The following is a 22869-nucleotide window of genomic DNA, read 5'->3' on the forward strand; positions in this document are numbered from 1 at the left end:
GCGGGGCGGAGCGGCGGCGGGGCCGTGCGGTGCCGGGCCGGGCCGCCCGCCTATTTGAGGCAAAGTAGCGGGGCGCGGGCGCTCAGTGCCGGCCGTGAGGCAGCGGGCGAGCGGCCGCCGCTCGGTGCCCGCCTCCGTCCCTCCCTCCCCTCCTCCCCCCGGCCCTCCTCCTTCTCCTCATCCTCCTCCTCCTCCTCCTCCTCCTTCTTCCCCTCCCTCCCCTCCTTCCCCCCCCCCCCTCCCCAGCACCGCCGCGCTCTCCGCACGGGTGCTGGCGGTGTCGGTGCTGCTGCTGCTGGTGGTGGTGGCGGCGGCGGGGGGAGCCGCCCCGCGGGGCCGCCTCTGCCCCTTCCCCTTTCCCCGCCGCGCTTTTTTCATGGCAACATGGCGATGGCGGCTCCGACCGGCAGCGCGGCGCTCTGCGGCCACCTGGCCCTGCTGCTGCTGCTGCTCCTCGCCGCCCCCGCCGCGCTCGGCTACAGCTTCCCGCAGCAGCACACGTAAGTGCCGCCCCCGGGACACCCCCACACACCCCCCCCCACAGCCCCATATACACCCCCGTTCACCCCCACACACCCCCGGGGGAGCCCTTTTGGGGGGCACCGCCGCGGGGGTCGCCCGGCTGCGGGACCGGCTCGGCGCTGCCCGGCTCCCTTCGCCCCCCCCGGGGGGTGCGGAGCGGCCCCGAAGTTAGCGGGGAGCTCAAACTTCGCCGCTGGGCTGCCGGGGTGTGTGTATGGGGTCTGTATGGGGTCTGTATGGGGTGTGTGTGGGGTGTGTGTGGGGCGGGGGGCAGCCCGCTGGGGTCCCGGGAGGGAGAGCCTTGGAGCGGCCGCACGGTGCCTGAGGTGCCCCGGTCGCCACCGCAGCCCCTGCCCCCGGCCGGCGGGGCTGGGCTATAAATAGCTTTTGGGGAGAAAAAGAGCTTTTTTGGAAGTCGGCGCCCGGGAGCCGGCTCGCATCCGGCGATGTCGGTGCCCGGTGTCGCCCAGGGGTGCTGCGGGAGGCGGCCGGCCCCGCTAGGAAATGCCACTTGGTGACACCAAATTAAAAGGGGGGAAGGCAAAGCAGGCAGCCGAGCCTGGGCTGGCACCGTGTCCTCACAGCCTGCGTGTCTGGAGGGGGAGAGAGATCTCAATGACACGGAGTTAATCGCCGCGGTGTCGCCCGTAACTTTGCGCTGCCCCGGTGCACGGCCGCTGCTTTTTGCCCCAATCTTCTCCTCAGTTGTGATTTCCTTGGGGATAGGGATGTGATACGTGCGTATGTCACAAAAAAGTATTTTCCGGAGCCTTTTAGCTGAACGTCTCTCGTCGCAAAGTGCGTTTCTACAGGCGTGTGTTGAGGCCTTCTGCTGCTAAGCCTTCTTCTCAGGAGAAGCGGCGTTGTTTATTCGGGAGGGCTGTAGCTCCCCGAGGTAGTGGCTGGCTCCACGGCAGGCATGGTGGTTGGGGCTCCGTCCTTCAGAAATAGCTCCCCTTCCCTCGGCTTCCTCCTGAATTCTTTTGGGTCTCACATCCACATTTCTAAACAGCTTTGACCTTTGGGAGCTGGTGGGGTCCCTTTTCTTGCCGCCAGGTAAATGCAGAAATTCTTCAGAATAAGACCCTGAGAAATGTCTACCTACAGGGGGAGAGGAGGGAAGGGGACGTGTCAGTGCTCTGCCAAGTGCCACAGCCTCACAGCCTGATCCAGCGTTTCTCTCGTACCAATAATCCTGCCTTCTAAGAGAATTCCTATAGAAGTAGCAGGGATTATGGATGTGATGAAGCGCAGATGAAGTTGGTGGGATGCTTTTAATATTGCAGCAGCTTTCTCAGGGGTTGTAAGCTGTTGCTTTTTCCTCTTGAATTCTGAGTGCAGAATCATATTGCGGAATAAATCTCTTCTGGGTACCAGTTTACAAAGCAGAAACGTGTTGTTTGTTTTTTTTGTTGTTTTTTTTCTAACTGCAGAAAGTTTTTCAAGGAAGGCTCTTGTGCCAGGAGAGACATCCTTAGGAGACGTGTAATTTGTAAATAATTCATTGGCCTTCCCCTCACCCAGACTGATGATTATCTGTATTGTTCTAATAAACTGTGCCAGCTTTTTAGCCAAAGCAGTTTTATTTCAGATAATTTGGTGTGGCTTACTAGGAAAAGATGTTGTGCTCTCTGGTATCAGTGGTGCTGTCCACACGGGCCTGGTCCTGTACTAAGAGAGGTGAGATGCGTAAAAACCAAACTTGGTGGCGAAGCTGTACTGTTGGTAGCTTCTCCCAAACGGGAAGGAATGGTCCTAAAAAGGCCACGAATTTTGCATGTATCTTTGGTGGGAAGTGATGCTGACGGACTGCGTACGGGGAAGAGGCACAGAAGGGACGTGAGACCTCAGCTTGACCTGGTATCTTCTTGCTTGCTTTATTCCCCTTGTGACCTGCTTTGTGAACCCAGAAAAAAAGAAGAGTCACGAATGGATATTTGATGATGATGCACAATCGCTGGGCAGTAGGTTAATGCCTGTAACATGTGGGCTGAAACGCCTTGCGCGCTGTGCCCTAGGGCTTCAGTGATTGTTTCTCGGGAAAGAAATATTTAATGGGAGAAAGAAGTGCAATGGTAGCTGGCACCAGCGCTCAGATAACACTCTTTAATTGACTGTTCCCCTCTGAGTAGTTCCCTTTCTGTGCACTTATTTTTAAAAGTGTTGGATAGAGCTTAAATCATTTTTGAAAGGTTTTTCGGTCAGAAGCTGAGTTGTGCTGGTGAAACGGGCTGCTAAAATCTTCCAGTTACGAGCCCGTTTTCTTCTCCTTTAGACAATGCACCCTTGCAACAACAGCAAATGACAGAGCGTTGATTAGAAACCTTGTTTGTCGTCGGAGTTTTTCTACGTGAATCACTTAAGTCATGTTTCACTGTAGGGCTCTCAGAAATGAGGCTGCTTTTTTTTAAGCAGTGCCGGAGCCGGTTTGCTCTGACCTGCATCAGACTGAATGATTAGGGTATTTAGCTAGGGGGGGATGTGGGGGGTTAACAGACTTTTTTTTTTTTTTTTTTTTTTGCCACATTTGTATTAATTGTTGTCAGTGATTTCTGTGCATTGATTCTTGGTTATGTCCTCGATAAATCTCTGCTGTTCCACATTATCTCTCCTCCTGGGTAGCATGGTTTTAATCATCTTATGCCGAGCTAAGGAAGGCTCGGCTCAGCCAGTTGTCCGAAGGGGAATTTCTCATTGAGATTTAAAAAGCAAAATCCCAGATTGGAACAAAACCACTTGGGCGGGCATGTTAGGTGATGTCCAGTGACTGGCGAGGCTCTTTTTAGGAATGGTCACGTAGGAGAATACACGTTTGTGTGGTCAATGGGATTAGTGGCTGTGGAAAGAAGAGCTGTTGGTTGCTGTTAATTTTTCTTGTAAATACTACACGGAGGGCTTCCTGTGGCAGCACAGCGACAACCTCTGCTCGAGTTTCAGAGGTTTGGTGTTAGGAGACTGAAAGCCTGGTCAACTGGGGGAGTCCTGCACCTGTATTGCCATCTCCTCGTGTTAGCAAGTGGCAGAGAATGCGGTTGCTGCCTGGGGAGGGAATGACCCCTCCTCACTTTGCAGAAAGGCTTTTTGTCACTTGGACTTGAAAGAAAATCACCATCTGCTGGAGGGTGGTGAGCCGTTTGCCTCTCATCGTGAGGAAGCAGGTGTGTGTGCAGAATGGCTGCGTGCTCGCTGGCGAGGCCAGGCTTTGGTGCCACGTCTCTGGCTGCTCAGCACGAGGACAGCGGGGTGTCTGCGGGGCAAAGCCTTGGCCTGGGGACCAGCATCCAGTCCTGCCCCTCCAGCACGAGGTCTGGGCTCGTCAGATGAGGACAGCAGCTCTGGGCAGCGAGCTCGCAGTGGTACCAGTGCTCTGCCAGATGCGGAGCCACAGAGGCTGCTGCCGAGATGGGTAAGGCCTGATGGGTGCCCGTCACCACTGGAGGGTGAGCTTGAGGTTGCCTCTACCAAATTAATTGCTTCCTTTCAGCAGGCTTTGATTTGTGCTCGCCACTTCACCCCAAATGAGGTTAACGATGCTGGTAGTGATGGCACATCTGGGCTAGCAGGGCTTGAAATAAATAACTCTATCAGGACTGGATGTTTCAGGGTTTGCAGGATGCTGTGTAGGGGGAGCCCTGTCTCTTGTTCTGCTGCCCGCCTGCTGTGCAGCCAGAAAATCTCTTCCAATTATGGTTTTGATGCTGGGGAAGGGAACTTGTCTGGAAAGGAGCGGAGAGGAAGTGGGGAGATGGCCCTGCTTGTCTTCAGCTCCACTTGGCTGAGCAGAGAGACAGCTCGCAGGGAGGGCGGCCTGCCCGCGGGACTGACAGACAGACAGACAGCCTCGCTCCTTCTCTCAGGGCTGGGCGGCCTCCGTGGAGGCACAGCCACCCGCTGTGGGCCGTGCCTTGGTGGTGGAGGCTGCTTTGGGGTGCACAGAGGCACCCAGAGCTGCCCGGAGAGAACAGGGTGGCAGCTGGGAGAGGGCCGTGTGCTGCTTTTGAAGTAATTTGCAATACTTTTTTTGGCATTATGAACACTTTCTCTCCCCTCCTGTTACCAATTCTGAATGCTCCCTACTCAGGGCTTGCACTGGGAACAGCTGTATATGAATTCCCTTTTGGACATAAGGAAGGAAACAGGGACAGCTTCCCTGAGAAGCAGGCAGCTATAGCACAACATGTCAGTGTGCACGCTGTCACCAGCCTGGCTCAATTATTAAGCGTATTCCTTGAGATAACTGGCTAACGAGGCCTAACAACTTACTTCAGACCTTCTCAAGGTTGTCCCATGCCTTTTTCCTTCCTGCCCTTTCCTCAGCACGATAACTTCTCCGGGGCAGCAGGGCAGGAAGCCTGCTCCATCAGCACAGGTGAGCATCGCACAGAGCTGGGCACGACAACGCTCTTCCTGGCCCTGTGACACCTCAGCTCTGCACCCTGCCTGCAGGGATCCTCTTCAAGATTGTGGCTTCAGGAGTCTGAGTTTCTCAACCCAGGGTACACACTGAAAAAGAGTTGATACAAGCTCTTAGGAGAGCACAGGGGTTCCTACTGAAATCAATAAGGTTCCTGCACGTAGACCTGAGGGTAGAAACGGGCTGATGCGTAGTGCTTGGCAGGCACAGTTCAGAAGGTTTGTTGTAAAGAAGCTGTGCCTGTGTTGTGTGTGTGTGTGTGTGCAACAGCCCCTTGAAAGCTGAAGGTGGTTATGTAGAGGCTAAATGGAAACCTGAGTTTATCCTTGAACAACCCCCCTGGTGTTTTGCTTCAAAAGCCATCAGAAAGGCTCTTGAGGGCTTAAGTGCTGGGGCATCTGCGCACGGTAACATTGTACGTGTGCACAAACCGTAGAATTTAGACTTTTTTTTTTTCCACCGATGAAATATTCAAGTGGATGAAATAAAAGAAAAAGTCATAACCAAGCGAAATACTTGAGTGAAATATTCAGCAAGAATGGACAGTATCTGAATGTTTCGATATTTACTTTTCCAGGAGCCTCTCGAAAGCAAAATGTGTTTTGTTAGCAGAATTATTTTTTCCTGTCTGGGGTGCTGGTAGTACTTTGTTTCAGAACTGTTCCTGTAATCTAGCCTTCATCCTCAAGTTTATTATTGCTGCATTGCATGGTGAGTGGGGTTGTTCACAGTGTTGTTACTGGAGAGTTGCTTTGTATCAACAAGCTGTTGGCATGGCTTTATTTGGGCTGAATCGTTTGATGTTTTGGAGAATGCATGTGGATTTCCTCATAACTTTCAGTAGTCCCACAAATCTAAATTCAGGAAGTAAGCGCAGTTAGCGATCAGATTGAGATGAGCAGGGATATAAACCATTTAGAGGAATAGCTCTGACGATGATAAAGCCCTGGGCACAGTTGCCAAAGCAGAAGTTGAGTTTGCATCTCTCTAATGAGTCAAGTGCTTTTGTGCATCAACAGCGCACATGGAGCTAAACCCAAGAAGGATGGGATGTGATGCACTTCGGCTCTGGTTTGTGTCCAAATCCCTGAACTTCTTGCAGAGAAGAGGAGATCTTTACAATGGAGGAGCCTCCTGCCCCCTGCCATGGTCCATCTCTGCTCATTAGGGGTGGGAGTGGAGCTGCTTTCCATGGACTAGGCTGGAGCTACTTGTGTGATGGGGGTGTCTGTTATGTGTTATGAATCTGCTGAAGCCACTGGACAGACTTTGGATTTATGTGGGTACTGCTGGTGCCAGAAGCTGGTGTGCTGCCCTCTCCTGTGCTGACACTTTGGGAATTCCCAAGGCATCATCGACTGTCCCTACAGTCGGTACGCGTATCGCTGAGATAGGCTGAGGGATGGATTACAAAAGGCACGTTCATTTACCTGACGAAGGTTGTCTATCTTGAATTATTTATGAGGCTTCACAGCATGCTAGTAAATTTTGTAAAAGCGATGAAGTCCCTGTAATATGAGCCTCTTTGCAGCTTCCTGTGCTTTGCTGAGAAAGTGGAGGAAGGGAGAGGGAAAGGGCAGAGGGATAGAGCGAGGCTGCTGCTTTCACGCTGGGGTGTGCAGAGCAATGAAATGACGATTAGTTGGTCATACTTTGCATCAAAGCAAAAAGCTGTGTCGTGTCAGTGCTTTAGGGAAGGGCTGGGAGGAGGATGGGGAGTACAGGCACAAGGGCAGAGAAGGTGGAAAGCTCACAAGCAAGGTAGTCAGCTTCCCATCCGTGGGAATGTTAGTCACAGGGGTGGCTTCCTTTTAGCACATGCTCATTTCTATGAGGTTTTCTTATCTGAATCCTTCCAAATGAAGGACCAAACCAGAATTTCCTAGTTCTTCTGTGTGGCTGAAAGGCTTGCAAGCATGCTGCCCCTGCAAGGTGAGAGCTGGGGGCTGTTGCAGCCACATCTGCTGCTCAAGCCGCGCTGACAAAAGTTGCTGCTTCTGTGACCCAAACTCAGTTTGGGATGCTAGTGTGATGGGTTGCTTCTTGAGATCCCGTGTTTGCTGGCCATCTGCAAGCAGAGGCTGTGCAGCAGAGGATGACTGGGAAGACCTGTGGCCCCGGGAGCATGAAGGCTGTGTTCTCCAAGCAGGGAAGGTGAGAGCAGTGAGGGTCCGGGTGCTGGCTGGCCTCGGTCCTGCTGTAACAATCAGCTCTTGGCCTTCCAAGCACAAAGTTAACCTTAAACTGTTCAGTTGGTGGAAAGAATTGGGAGAGTATTGAATCTCCATAGGATGGACAAATGAGGACCATGATTTTCCTTCTAAATACCAGTCTCTTTCAGCTTGTAACAGGGCTGGGTCCTGCTACTTTCCTCTTGAAGCAAGCTGCCAGACTCTTGTTTCTTCTGCCGTGGGTGCTTAGTACTCTGCAGTGCAGAAGAATCCAGCATCTAGAATTGAGTTTGACTCATAGAATATCCCGAGTTGGAAGGGACCCATAAGGGTCATCGAGTCCAAATCTTAGCACCACACAGATCTACCCAAAATTTTAGACCATGTGATTAAGTGCACTGTCCAATTGCTTTTTAAGTTCAGGCAGGTTTGGTGCAGTGACTGCATCCCTGGGGAGCCTGTTCCAGTGTGCGACCACCCTCTCAGTGAAGAACCTCTTCCTGATGTCTCACCTAAACCTCCCCTGCCTCAGCTTGACACCATTCCCACAGGTCCTATCACTGGTGATTAAGGAGAACAGATCCTGGACCTTCCGCTTCACTCCCCGTCATGAGGAAGCTGTAGGCTGTGATGAGGTCCCCCCTCAGCCTCCTCTTCTCCAGGCCCAGTGCCCTCAGCCGCTCCTCATACGTCTTCCCCTCTAGGCCCTTCTCCATCTATGTAGCCCTCCTCTGGACACTCTCCAACAGTTTCACGTCCTTTTTGTGCTGTGGTGCCCAGAACTGCACACAGTGCTCGAGGTGAGGCTGCCCAGCGCAGAGCAGAGCGGGACAATCACCTCCCTCGACCGAGTGGCGATGCCGTGCTTGGTGCACCCCAGGGTACGGTTGGCCCTCCTGGCTGCCAGGGCACACTGCTGGCTCACATTCAGCTTGCTGTCAGCCACAACCCCCAGATGCCCCTCCTCTCTGCGGGGCTGCTCTCCAGCGTCTCATCGCCCAGTCCGTATGAATGGCCAGGGTTGCCCTGTCCCAAATGCAGGACCCAGCACTTGCTCTTGTAAAACTTCATGAGGTTGGTGATCACCCAGGTCTCTCTGCAAGGCCATTCCACCCTCAACAGAGTCCACAACTCCAAGTTTAGTGTCCTCAGCAAATTTGCTCAAAACACCTAGTCCTACATTCAAATAATCTGTAAAGACATTGAAGAGGGCTGGCCCTAAAATGGAGCCTTGAGGGTCACATCTGCCAGCCAGATGTGGCCCCATTTACCACAATCCTTTGAGCCCTGCCTGTCAGCCAATTGCTCACCCATCGTATAATATTTTTGTTAACTTATATGCTGGACATTTTGTCCAGTAGGATCCTATGGGAAACTGTGTCAAAAGCTTTACTGAAGTCCAAAAATATCGCATCAGCTGGTTTCCCTTGATGGACTAGACAGGTGATCTTGTCATAAAAGGAAATCAAATTTGTTAGGCAGGACCTCTACCCCTCATGAACCCATGTTGGCTGGGACCAATGACTGCGTTGTCCCCCAGGTGTGCTTCAAGAACTTCAAGAATCATCTTCTCCGTAATTTTACCAGGCACTGATGTGAGACTGACAGGCCTGTAATTGCCAGGGTCGTCTTTCTTGTCCTTCTTGAAAATTGGTACAACTTTTGCCAGCTTCCAGTCTACTGACACCTCTCCAGATTCCCAAGATTGTTGAAAAATAATTGAGAGAGGTCCTGCAATAACATCCCAGGGTGCTCAGAGAGCTGGCTGGATCCCATCTGGGCCCATGGACTTCTGTGGATCCAGGTGGAGCAGCAAATCCCGCACACGTTCAGGGTCGGTGGGGAGTTTGTCATTCCCACCATCATGGTCCTCCTGCTCAGGGCACCCAGGGTCCTGAAGTCCATCATCAGCGTTGAAGATGAAGGCATAGAAGGTGTGAAATGTCTGTGCTTTCCTATGTCCTTGTCTGTGAGGTGACCTTTCCCATCAAGTAGAGGACCTATGTTTTCTTTGGTCCTCCTTTTTCTGTCCACATATCTCAATAAAAAGTTTGTTTTTTGTTTGTTTGTTTTTTTCCTCATCTCCCACAGACCTGGCCAGCTTCAAGTCTAATTGGGCTTTGGCCACACGAGTTCTCTCCCTACAGACGTGAACAGTGTCCCTGTATTCCTTCCACGTTGCCTGACCCTGCTTCCAGCATTTTCTTTTTCTGCCCAAGCTCCGGTAGAAGATCCCTGGTCAGCCAGGCCAGCCTTCTTTGTACATCTTCCAAATAAGAAACAAAAGCAAGGTGCCTATTTGTAAATATTTTTTCAGAGCCTACCTTGTATATGCCATTTACAGTCTAAAAGATCTGTAAATCTCTCGCTGATTTTGTTTCTGTTGAATCAGAAGTATTCTTGTATTTGAATTCTGGTATCTATTAACTTTTATGTAATGGTATCTCCATTGAGACAAGCATTGCCACTTGTCAGCAGCATGATACAGCGAGGGTCGTGAATGCAGAGCCCTGTTTGCATTGCTAGCACATAGTGGGTTTCAGTCAAATTTTTGGCAGCTGTAACACGGACACTAAAAGAGACGGACTTAAGCCAAGCGAAGCAGCTAATATTCAACTTTATCAGTGTTGAACATTGAGTCAGATTCTGGGCTGTGAGTGGTTGAACATCTTTTTATTGCTCCATAACAAACTCAGTAGACCCAGGAGAAGCCGAAGTACCATTTGGTCATGTCTGAGGTAGTCTTATAAATTAGAGGTCTGTTCTGAGCATTCACTGTAGTGTCTCGTTCTTGGGATTGGCAGGGGAAAAAAAAAATAAAGAAAAAGCAATGTGTGGGCTCGTGTGCTTCTAGGACCACTGCAGGGGCCAGGGGAAACCTGCTGCCCATGTAAAAGTAAACCTGCAGCACTGTGTCACATGTAGCAAGGGGAAAAGAGTGGAAGAAGCAGCATTTAATTATTCAAGACCTGCAAGCTGAAAAGAGTTTCAGGATGCTGGGCTGCTAGCTGGCCAGGCGTGTGTCACAGCTTTGTGGGCACTCTGCTTTCCCCTCCTGCTTGCTCTGGGGAGAAAGGTAGATTACATGAGTGTGTGTGGGGGGGAGAAATAAATCAATATTTTCTGTTCATCCAGTTCTTGGTTCTTATTTATTCTGTTTTTGTTTGCTGGGAGATCTTAAGTGTTGATCAGTGACCAACCTGATGACATTATTTTGCCTCCTACAGAACGACAGCGCTTTCAGGAGCACAAACCAAAACAGCATCAGCCCCAAATGGGCTCTCTGTGCACGGCCATGAATGTTTTCCTGCACCTCCTTGGCTGCGTGCTGTGGGACAGCTCATGATTGAGCCATTCTTCCTGACGCAGGATTTATTACTGAGATACTTGATGCTGAAGAATTTGCCATTGTCAGTCTTGCATGCAGTGCCCTGTTACAGCTACGGTAGGCTTAAAAGCTGAGAAACATCACATTCATTTCTGAGATACCAGGACAGATTCATCCCCTGATGTAACCGTGCCAAGTGCTGTGGGATTATGCTGGGGATAGCTTTCAGGTCTTTGTCTCTTAGTTAGTACATATGGTGGTGGTAGTGGTTGCTTCTGCCTTGATTGTTATTGCGAGGTAGAGAAAAGAAATTTATCTAACGCCTCTGCTATCTGCTCGTGCTTTGGTCCCAGTTCCTAAATATCCCCATTTAGCACGTGCCCGCCTGCTTGACCTGGCAACAAAAATGATGCGTTGGCATTTCTGACACCAATACTGCCTTTTTACCCGTCATCCTCAGGCTAAATTGAAGCCTTCTGTGTCACTTGTTCCTTGCTATGTTTATTTGTTTTGGTCTAGTCTTCAGAGAAAAATCGAACCGGCTCTGTGTCTCTGTCTTATTACCGCCTGCGTGGGCTGGGCCCCTCTGCATCATGTGTGGCTCCTGCCACGTCCTGAGGTGCTGCAGCTGAGCCCTGCACCCTCTGCATCCCACCGCTTCCCCGTGCACAGGCACAGAGAGGACGAGGTGGGTGGTGTGGCTGGGCTGGTGGGCTGGAAGCTGCGTCTTGCTGCAGGGCCTTGTTCTGCCCCTGTGGCTGCTGAGCCAGGTTAAGCCCTCTTGTATGGAGCCTCTTTGACAGCCGTGCTTGTGCCTGGCTTCCCGGGAGGCCCCGAGGCACAGGCGAGGCTGCTTCTCCTGCCTGTTGTCTCTTTGCGCCGCTCCGAGTGGAGCCTTGCACTGAAAGCAGGGCCGGTTCGTGGATGTGATTATGTGTACTGGAAGCGGCCCTTTTTGTTCTATAAGAGCCACTTAATAAATGTCACTTATTTGGTGACTGTTGAGTGCGTGGCCTTCTCATCAGGAAGTGGCTGCCAGCCCCCGTCGTGTTCTGGAGTCACAGCTGTGTGATGGAGGAGGAGGCTTGCCACTCGCCGAAACAAGACGCTGCAGTGTTTTAGTGGTAGCTGGTGTAATACTTGACTTTCCTTCTTCGTTAAATCTACTTATTGCTGTGTTTGTGCCGTTTCAAAGTTATTATTGGATCCCACGACGTAGGACGAGGGTTCTTGTACGAGAAGTTTCTTCTGGAGAAAACCAGGCAGCTGCGGAAGGGGAAGGTTTGGCAGATGGTGTCTGTCCCTTTGCAGAGGCGTGCTGTGTGTTCCCGCGTGGCCGTGGGGAGCTGAACGAGCTGCAGGTGAGATGCTCCAGCTGAGGCGTTACCCGAGGCCGTGCTGTGTCAGGGCAGTGTGGCATCCCTGCCATCCCGCTGCCTCGTGTGCTCCGTGGCGGGTGGAAGGCTCCTGTGCACAGCCCGCTGCTCTGGGGGCTGCCTGGGAAAGCTGCTCAAAGAGCAGTTCTGTCCTGCACCCGAGCAGCCAATTGGCAGTACTGAGTGAATTTGTTGAAATTTGTCAATTTGTTGAAATGTTCTGAAGTTTGCGAGGTGCACTGAGCTCAACTCCAGATCCCATGAGCAAAGCAACCAACATTCCAAGTATATGATGTGTTTTTGTCTAATTTTCCACATGAAGCTAATCTTGCTTTCTCATTTGGCTTGACTCTATTTATTACAATGTCATTCCTTTCTCACTTTTTTTTTCCTGCTGTGGTATTCAGATTTCACAGAATTGCTGAATGGTTTGGGTTGTGAGGGACCTTAAAACCCATCTAATTCCACCTGCTTGCTATGGGCAGAGATGCCTCCCACCTGACAGGCTGCTGAAAGCCCCATCCAGCCTGGCCTTAAACACTTCCAGGGATGGGGAGATTTGAGTATTAGCTTAATATTTATCTTCTAATAGTTTCTGAACAGCTGAGTACTTGCCTCACTGACAATGACGCTGACCTGGCTTTGGCTGGATTGGAGGCTTTCTTCATAGAGGCTCATATGGTGCAACGTTTGGGGTTTTTGATGACCATCCCTGGTATTAACACCAGGGGTTAGCTGTTGCAGAGCAGCGCCTGCACAGCCAAGGACAGCACTCAGTGCTGGCGTTTCCCTTCCCAAGGAGCTGATGTGTGATGAGCCGTGCTGTCCTGCAAGGGGCTGCCCCCCTGCCTGCTGATGGGAAGCAGCAGTGAATTCCTTGTTTTGCTCTGCTCATGGACAACTTTTGCTCTGCCTATTAGGCTGTCCTTACCCCCAGCTTCTCACCCTTCTACCTTTGTGCTTCTCCCCCGAGCCTGCAGCAGGACAGGGAGCCGAGCTGCCTGCCAGGTGAAGCCCCAGCGGGCCATGCCATCGGTAACCTGCAGCACCGGTCGCTTCAGGGAGTCCAGACAGGCTTCATTCAGCCTTTGGTGCAGTGCTTGTGAGTGACAAAATTAGCTCAAACTGTTATTTGTTAAAGCTGCTGCCGTGTTAATCTTAGTGATGCCATGGCTTCTGCTGGCATGTGGGTTAGCAAGACGCTTTGGCTGCGAATGAGGGCAGGTTCTGCCTTTGGAGGAGTCTCAAAGACCTTCTCTTACACCTTTGCTTTGAAGATTTACACCAGGCAAATCTGTCCCATTTTTTCCATTGCCAGGCCTATCTTCCAGGTGTTCTCTTATCCCCGGTTGCTCTTCTGGCCTACTTTCCATCCATGACACATTAAAAGGTGACCAGCTGTCAGTCTTGGCTAGCATCAGGAGCAAAGCTTGTGTGCCTCAGGCTTGTTCCCTGGGGAGACCAATAACTGTCCTGATGCCCTTGGGGTTGTCCCCCATCCACTCCCCACCACAGCATGAGAATCTCGTCCTGTCTGTCTTCCACTCCTGATAAAGGTCTTTACTTGCACTTTGCAATAGTGCTTCCATTTCCCTTTGCTCATTTTCCATTGCTCATTTTGCTGATGAAACCAAGGCTTCGAAGGCTCAAAGATGTCAGCGGTGGAGCAGTAAATGGAACCCAGATCACATAATTCCTTCTCTTCTGCTCCTCCAAATGAATCCACGCTCTTTTTTTTTTTTGGATATGTGTTTCTTCTGCAGTGTACTAACAAGACATCAAGCTCAAGTACAAGAAGAGAAACATGGCCAGGGGGATTTGCACTCTAGGGAGCGAGCATCTGTATGTTTCTTTGGGATAGGGGGAGAAGGGTTTCCTTCTGAAGGGCATTATTCTCTGGCAGATGCCTGGGAATCAAAGCTTGGATGGTGCTGTTCTCTGTGGTTCCTTGGAGGGTGAGAGGGCGTGCTGCAGAGTGCTCCCCGTGCCGCAGTGCTGGGCTTCTGGGAACGAACTGGGTGCCCTGTGCTGCATAAGCCCTGTGTTGGCTGCCCGTCCCATCTGAGTTACGGTCAGGCACCTTTCCCAAGAAATGCTCTCTTTAAAATTGCATTTTTGTGCTGATGAGGCACTCATTTAGGATTGGATCTCTTGTGCTTGTTGCCTCCTTGAGGCAATGCTCACTGGTGGAACTGGGTATTGGAGGAACTGTAGGGCAGCGGCTCCTGGCCACCCCTCGGACGGACATCCATCGCCTTGCTTGGTACCTGGGAGACCATCTGAACGTTTTCCCCCTCCGTGTGTGTGTCTCAGAAATTCTCGAGGCCATTAAGCTGGGTAATTTACATGCTTCTTGAGCCTGTGCCTAGGGAAATATATTTCACAGGTAATTTCAAATCTCTTGGCGTGTGGCAGAAGTCATTATTCTAAATAGAAAGGGGTTGGTGATGTCGTAAGCCCCATCGAGACGACCGCAGTAACAGCTGGGCTTTGTCTCCTGCAGAAAAGAGCGCAGGGCAGTGGGGCGGTGGGATGTCAGCTGGTTCGGGTGTTAATGTCGATACTCGCTTATGAAGCAGAAGAGAATTATCTCGTAGTCTTAGCTTTTGGTGTTTATGCGGGCCAGGAGGAGCTGGGCTCTGGACCGCTGATGGGCAGACGAGCTGCCAGCTCTGGTGCTCGAGGGCCGTCGTCAGAGCACAAACATCACTTCTGGCTCTGCTGCTGGAAGCGTCTGGCTTTGGGACTACTGCTTCACCCCGGAGCTCAGTTCTCCCCTTCCAAAAAAAGGAAGATATCTTTGTCAGACACACCAGGAGGATTAGACAGTTTGGTGTTGGTCGGTCCCCTCACGGTGACGTTTGGGCTCTTGCACCATCCACGCTCTAAGTGTGATACATGAGGGGAGGGCATGTGGGCAGTAACCGTGATCACTGGAGCTTGGTCGTGGGTGCACTGCTTGTTCATTAGCTTGAGGCATCTGGTGAGGGAAGGGACACAGCAGTGCCTAGGCTCCAGCAGAATTTCCTGCACACCCTTCCCTTTTGAAGGGGAAGACAGCTTGTCGCAGATCTGTTTTTTCTTGCTGGGGTGGGAACCCCTAAGGTGCTTGGCACAGCATCCTTGTGCCCAAAAGTGCTCCAGCACTGCATCCCCAATCCACAGAGCTCTCCAGGACAGGAGTGCATCCCTTTTGGCACAAAAAGCCAGCTGCTGCTGGCGATGGGGAAAATGGCCATGGTGGGCCAATGTGCTGAGCGTGTACAGCAAGGCCTGGGGGTACTTTCTGAGTCTTCCAGTCTGCTTCCACAACTGCAATTCCAATAAGCTTGTGGCCTTTACAAAGGAGAGGCTGTATTTGCTTTTCCCCGTGGAGGGAGGAGCATTCCTCCCAGCTAGGAGGTGACCTGTGAAAGCTGCCAGGTTCCCCCCTGCTGCTGCGGTGCTCACTGGGACCAAACCGGGCTCCGTGCCTCCAGCATCCCCGCTGCACTGCACGTCTGGGTGCCACCTTACAAGCGGGGAGGTCCCGCAGACAGCTTTTAGATGTGTATCACCAAGTAGTGAGGTAATGGCATAAAACGCAGTAAATTATTATTTTTTTAAAACGCTTTCCACCCCCACCCCTTTTTTTCCTTTCACCGCTGAAAGGAAGCAGCACAATGAGCAGCTTCTGGAAGTGAAGGCGACTGCATGCGAAATAACAGGGTTCTGGGTGTTTGGCTGGCGAGGGATGCAATGAGTGAGCATCGCTAAGTGCTTTATAATAACAATGATTACGGCGCTCTCTGAGGAGCCAGGAATCTCTCAGGTAGGGGAATGGTGTGGAGAGGGTTGTTTAAGGTGGGGGATTTAACTAGCTAGTCATCTACTGACAGCGACACCCAGGCAGACCCAGAGGACGTTTGGCTTTCCTCTTGTAGCAGATCTTGGGGCAGAGGCTAACAGCATCTTCGCTTGATAAAGAGAGGTTGGAGACAAATTTGGCATAGGTCTGACAAGTCAGCGGTAGTTCAGACTCCCTAACGTGGCTTGTGTTTTACTGATCTGATTAATCGTCGCCTGCGTAATCCGCTTCTGAGCGGCTGAAATCTGATGGGAAGGGTGGGTGCTGACAGCAGTCCTCCAGTGTCCTGCGGCTAGTGAGAGTTACCCAGCTTGCTGTTTTCAGCCTGCTTATGTTTTGCTGCAGCTCTTCCTAGAAGCGTGACCCTCGCTGGCGGCATCTTTGGGTGGAGCACCTCGAGTGAGCAGGAGCTCTCTGGGAAGCTCTTAGCAGTGGCTGTGGACCGTCCTTTATTCCCTGATTGTCGCTGTGACATACCATTTCTCCCTCACCCTTTAAGCAGCACACTAGAGAATGGGATGACTACAATGTGTGCACTCAGAGCTCCTTTCCAGCAATCAGGGCTTGGCACTTCTGTATCATGCTCAGCTTCGTAGCTTGACTGGACTCTTTAAACAAATGGCCAAAGCGAGAGCAATGATTTTATTTTTTCCACTCTTTTCTTATTTGCATTGCCAGGAGGTGGTTGTTGTAAAGCACACTCAAGTCCTGAGGGGCCTGGGTCAGCTCGGATACTCATCCTGTGGCTGAGCAACGCTAGGGGAGCACAGGGCGACTGGTAGCATCTCCTCGCAAAGCTGTGTGCGTGTCTTTTAGGTGACAGTGCTCCGGTGGCACGGTACAGAAACATCGCCTGGACTTTTTCGTCCCTGATGTGCTCAGCTGACAGCTGTGCTATATCTCCAGGCTGTGCAAAAAGCTCTGCTATCCCCAGCTGAAAAGTGCGAATCCCGCTAGGTGCGGCTGTGCTGTCTTGTGGGGTGGCTCAGCCTCCCATCTGGTGAGGAGGATTTACTGGAATGAGCAAGAAGATGCAACGATCTACCCTACTTCTGTCTAGCTCCCAAGAGAGTCATGAATTATACACGGAATAAACAAATAACCTGATATGTCTGTCATTATATCATAAAGGACTTTAATAATTCATGCCGCTTGCAAAATCCTTACTAAGACCTACCCTCTGTAACCTTATCTTTGTGGTGGGGGATGGGAGCTCTTCAGCCTCTACTCAGATTGTGTCTGGAAAACAGGGAGGGAGTCGGTGAGGGGAAAGTTTTTGTGAAAAAAACTTCATCTGTGTAATGGGTTGCAAAGAAATGTGGGAGAGTTACCGGCCGTGGGGGTCTCAGGGGGTTCTGAAAATGACAAGTGGCTGCACTGGGTGAAATTTATGCAGATAGCTTGCTTAATAAAGCTGACGCCTATTCACTTCTTTATTAATTCATTGTGTTTCAAGTCCAGATTTGTGACAGGCTTTGAGATCAGGAGCCCAGTCCTAATCCTGTGCGGTGAGAGTGCAGCCGTGGGGGAACCCATGGGCTTCTGCTGCTCCTGATGTGCATCAGCAAGCGTGACAGAAATCTGGCTTCAGAATAGGAGCAAGAACACAGCTTTCATAAAAGCAGGGATACTAAGACTTTAGGTTTGTTTTGGCTCCAAACATACCAAATGTCAAAGCACTGGGACTGCCCGCTGGAGTGTGTGTGGGACTGTCCTCGTGGCAGCAAGAGCAGCTGGTCTGGATCTCCAGATATGAGTAGGTAGCTTACTCCTGCTGTAAGGCCACCAACTGAGTATTTCTTATGCTGCTGGGAAGCAGCTGGAGTATCCTCCGGGCATGGCAGAGGACTTCTTGCTGAGGCTGTTCTCTGCCCTGACTGCAAACAGCAAACCAGCCCTGTCAGGGTGCTCTGTTCGGCCTCTTCCTAGAGAAGGAGGACTCGGTGGCCATGTGCTGAGACCAGATTCATCCCCTGAGACTGTGAAGACTGATTCCTGCACATCCTGTGCTCGGGGATCCTGATACGGAGGTGCTGCCGTGTGATGCTCTGACTGACCCGGGATGGCCATGTCGTGGGGCAGGTGGGAGGAATGGGGTGGTCCGTGGCTGAAAGAGCTTCTTGGGAGGCAGTCTGCCTTCTGGCTGCAGGAGGTGTTTGCTGTCAGCGTGTTGCTGTTCATTTTATTGCAGTGTCGGTGAGAGGCACGTGCTCAAAGGTTGGATCAAAGGGGTCCCGTGGCTGCGTGGTGGCCCCGCACAGCGCATCCAGGGACTTCTTCCTCTTTTTCTTGGCAAACCATCTACAAACAGATTGATTTTCCTCAATCCTGCTCTTATGCTTTGAATTATTCACCGAATTATCCTTTGGCCTACGGCTTCTTTGCATATCAAGTACTCAAAATCAGCTTTTTGTAAAGTTTAAAATTCAAAATACTTTGATTGGACACGTAGCTCTCCAAGAATGGTTACTGTGGTTCTCTCTCCTGCTGGGAGGACATTTCAAGTGGGCTCCTGCAGGGATCTGCCTTGGACCTGGTTTTAGTCAATATTTTCCCTAATAACTTAGGCAATGGAATGGGCGATACGCTTATAAAATTTGCAGGCGACACTGAGCTGGGAGGGGTTGGATGTATTTCGGAAGGCATTATCAGAACTCAAAATGATTTAGAAAAATTGAACGGAGAGCCTGATATCAGCAAAAATGAAATTCAGTGAAAACAAATGCAAAGTGCTGCACTTAAGGAGAAATCCAATGTGCAAATACAGGCTAAAAAATATCTGTCTGGATAGCGGTGTGGCAGAAAAGATCTGGAGAGTTATAGCAGAGCACAAACTGAGTCGACAAAGCGCTGCTGCAGCAGAAGGGCACGTTTATTCTGCAGCATAAAGCACTTCCCAGGACAGGACCGGGGAGGCGATGGGTCCCCATGCGGCACCGTGCTGGACTTCTCTGAGTGCCTGATCTCACTTTTTGGCCTGAGCCTTTGGAGATAGGCACAAACTGTAGGGATCCAGAGCTGGGCAACAAAAAGGATGAGGTGTATAAAGCAGTGCAAAGGAGGGAAAGTTGGGGGAAGAAAAAAGAGTTTGGAGGAGGAGAGAATTAAAGGGCAAAGGATGGTTCAGAACAATGACTTGGCAGTTCTTAGGAGCTTGTCAGAAGAAAATTGTTTTCTGTCTGCTGTAGGTGGGATAAGTGGAAGAGGGAATTGAGATTTAGGGTGGAAAAAGTGAAGAATGGAACTGGAATAAGATACTCTGGGAATCCTGGGCTCACCTTCAGCGGAGGATTTAAAGAACAGGCTAGCCAGTGCTTCGTGTCCCGGTGCAGCTAATTGTGGCAGAAGAATTCCCAAGGGCCCTGCCATCCCATGCGTGTCTGATTGAACGCTGACCATGTGCTCCATTTCCAGAGGGAGTTTGGCCTTAGATATCTAATACTTCTGCTTCCCAATACAGAAATCCTACTTAAGGAATGGTTTTCCTATTGCCTGAAGTCTCATAGGTGGCAAGCTGGTGGTTGCTGTTGTTTTTTTTGTCACAGGTACCTGCATGAATATTCGTGCTCGAGAACTGTTGATGAAAAATCTTCTGTACGGTTGTTGGATTGCTTTCCCTTCCCTTTTTGCCCAGTTCTGTCTTTCCTTCAGGCTGAGAGGACTCCCCAGTTACCCTTCTTATTATATTGGAATACTTTGGGGGGCATCAAACAGGGATCAGGATGGATCTGGTAGGAGGTTTGCCACTTTTTTAGAGACATACCTTGCTATAAGAACTGGAAAGACAACAGATACACTAACTTCTGTGCCTGCTTCTTTGTGCTTAGAGTTGAGGAAAACAAAGTAATTTGGTGGTAGAGCTGAAAGCAGAAAACATATTATTGTCTTTTCCCTTCGTGTTTCTTAAAGATCTGCCTTTGGATGTAGTTTTGATATCAAATTGTCCTTTTCTTCCCTCCTATAATAATATCCAAGATCCTTTCTTATTACAGGGTAGACCAGATGGCAGGGGTGAATAACATCTTGACAAATTTTAAGAAAATTTGCCTGCTGGACTTGTCTTTCCAACCTCTCCTTTATAGAAACACCTGTGCACATACTTTAAATTAAAAAGGAGTCAGAAAATAACAGTGTGCGTGGCTTGGTAACGTCTGGAAGCATGGCCAGTAATTTGTTTGGTTGTTTTGTAGGCAGTGGGTACTCTCTGGAAGTTGTATCTTAAAAAAAAATACAAATAAAACAGAGCTTGGTTTTGCTCATCATGTAAATATTAGTTGCTGGGGGGCTTTACAGCCTCGGTGTGTAAGAAATGAAGGAAACTCACAGGACACGAAGTGCGCACGTCCACGCGTGCACCTGTGTGCTGCCACGTGTGCTGTTATAGGTAAGGATTAAGCATCGTGAAGGGCTAAGCCCATTATAAGAAGTTCCCGCACAGCAAAAATTAGACAACACAGTAATTAATAACTGTATTAGATAGCAATATTTGGGCACTGAACCAAAGCGCATGAATCAGAGTGAAACATTCTTGGCTGAACATGCTGCGTGAAGTGTGGATGCTTGTACAGAACACTGAGTATAACTGGAGAAGCTCTGGGGCAGTATATCTACCGAGCAGGTAGTTATTGCCTCTGGTCCTTTTATGTTTGGATGAATCTTTCTCTTCTTTGGGCCAGGAAGGCAGCAAGAGAAAAGGATGGTGTCTCCTATTATTTGACTTTTTTTTTTTTAAATTTATTTTTTTAGCATTCTCTCTTGCCCACAGCCAAGCAAGCGCTCTCCTTAGGCTGCTCCAATAAAATAGAGAAAAAAAGAAAGAAAAAAAAAAAAAAAGAAAACAAAGAAAACTATCTTCAAGCACATACCTCGTTTTCTTCCTCCCATTACCCTTTCCCTGCACCTTTGCAGGAGGCACCTGTGAGGGGCCAGGTGCTGCTCCAGGGGCCCTACCAGGGGCCACCCCAGCGGCAGCGGGATGCTGGGGGGATCGCAGAACCCCGTACTGGGGTCCCCACAGCCACTTGTCTCACCCGGGGCACCCCCAGCACAAGTAAGGGGCTGTGTGAGCAGCGGCGAGGTGCAGGTGCTGTGGGTGCAATGCTCTGCTTCCTGCCTGCTGGACGTGTCTCCTGTGCGATGCTTGTCGCAGTGAGTATTTTTGAAGCTCTGCTGCCTTTTTTTTTTTTTTTTTAAAGCCCATTTTATCTCATCTTTAGGAAAAATCAAATATGCAAATGATGAAATCAATTAGCATTTTTGTAGTTTTCTTTGGAGAGACAGAGATAAATGGTGTTGTGTTTCCAGAAATCATTTCTGTCCCTTGTTACATGTTGCAGAAGAGGTTGTAAAATATACAGGGGAAGGAAACAATTATTTTTTTTTAACACAAGAGATAATAGTGTATGTCCTGAATGTGCATGGTCATGCTTGTCCATATGGAGAGGCATTAGGTTGGAGGAGACCTCTGGAGAACCCGGTCAGAGGCAGAGCCACACAAGGTGGTGGGTTCATGGATCAGCTGTGCGGGTCCCCGCTGTGGAGGGGATGGGTTGGGGGGGCTGCCCGGCCTCCTTGCCCTCCATTCCTGCTTGGATTCCAGCTCCGAGAGCTTCTCCTCACTACTGAGGACCTGGAAGTCGCCCTCAGTTTAAAGGGAAGATGGAGCAAGAGGCTGGTGCAGGGGGCCTCGTGGCTGTCCGTGAGCAGCACTGCATCCAGGCCAGCGGCTTCCCAGCGCGTGCATCGGCTGTGTGCTCGGTGCTTTATTGTAAATGCCACTTCACAGGAGCAGTAGGGGACTCCAGGCTGCGTGTTTTGAGGAGTTATCGCTCCTCGAGCCCTGTAACGCCACCTGAGGCGTGCAGTAATGGCCCAGGAATGCAATGACTGTCATGTCTTATTGCTTACAGCTTCCATATGAGACACGCTTCGAAGCGAAATCTCCATGTTCATAATAGGCTATCAATTTCCTTACCCTCTTCATCCTTGCTACAGTCTTCTTCCATAAAATCTGAAGTGCGGCGGCTGTGGGGCAGAAACAGGAGGCAGAAGGTCAGCGACGACAGAAGAATAATGGGGTTTATGTGTTGATTTTCTTTGCAAAGGCGGTTTTCAACCCAATATATGGCAAGTGAGATGCAAACACCAACTCAGGATGTGGCCTGAAGAATTCCAGCCATGGACATTGCTTGGGCCATGGGGATGTGGCAACGGGTCAGACACGTGCAAAACCTTTGGCAAGCGGTGTGGGGAAAGGGGTGTGCTAGCTGGAAAAAAAAGCTCACTACCTGAAAAGCTGTCATATAGCCGTGCTTCTAGAAATCTGGCATCAACTCTGCAGAAATCCCATGTTTTTTCACAGTGTAGTGCACATTTATTTCTGGTTAGTGGTTTCTAAAGGCTTACCAGGACTCCGAGAAACCACGGGTCAGTAAGGCTGAGAGCCAGGTAACGTGAGGCTGCGCAGTTAAAGCAAGTTCCAGGCTTTCTCATGAATGAAAAATCTGGTGGCTTTTCCCTAAAATAGTGCTCCTTTTTTGGGGGCAGGGGGCGGAATAAGTTGTAACGTTATTTTTGAGCAAATCTGCTGACTAAGTTTAATTTTAAATCTCAGTCTGGTTGAGCACTCAGTGTCTCTCTTGCAGATGCCAGCAGAATAACGCCGATGCCTCTGTCTTCCCGCATCCCTAGCCCTCTCTGACGGCTTGGCTGGACACAAAACTTGTGGGGATGTGAGCAGTTGTTAGCGTTGATGGATACAGGTCAAGATGGGCTGCAGTTTTTGCGTGGCGTGGTGGTGTAGGTGTTCCTGGAGGGAGCTGGTACGGGCAAGTGTCAGCGAGTGGCAGGATCGTACCCAGAGCTGGAAGCAAAGGGAAGGTGTTAGGTCCGTAAGTCCTCAGCAGGGCTTCTTCAACCCGTGGCTGAGTGTGAGTGTGAGCATATAATTGATTTTTTTTTAATTTATTTTGGTTCACTGGATAAACGGGGGAAAAAAAGAGCTCATAAAATCACTTGTGGTGCTTCAAGGCATATTTGAAAATGAACGACTTATGTAGAAATAAATATTTTTTGGGGAAAATACTTCAGTAGATTTATGAGTAACTTTGGCCAACCTGAATAAACCTTTGATAGCAAATAAAATGTTTGACTGGAGAGGGGGAAAAAAATCCACCTCACCCAGCTCTGTTTGTGACCCTTCGTGTTTACAC

At 50.2% G+C, this 22869-nt stretch overlaps 1 protein-coding gene across 4 annotated transcripts in view; it reads left to right on the forward strand.

The window, feature by feature from the left end:
- Window positions 1-249: 249 nt before the first annotated feature.
- Window positions 250-22869, forward strand: part of CACNA2D2 (calcium voltage-gated channel auxiliary subunit alpha2delta 2) — a 169209-nt gene continuing 146589 nt past the window's right edge. For all 4 annotated transcript variants that reach the window (XM_084531333.1, XM_084531335.1, XM_084531334.1 and 1 more), the window contains exon 1: window positions 250-500. In XM_084531333.1, coding sequence (XP_084387459.1) covers window positions 385-500 — 116 coding nt within the window. In that variant the 5' untranslated portion in view covers window positions 250-384. The remainder of the gene's footprint in view (window positions 501-22869) is intronic.

Source organism: Aythya ferina, assembly GCF_964211825.1.
Source record: "Aythya ferina genome assembly, chromosome: 10".
NCBI classification, from domain to species: domain Eukaryota; kingdom Metazoa; phylum Chordata; class Aves; order Anseriformes; family Anatidae; genus Aythya; species Aythya ferina.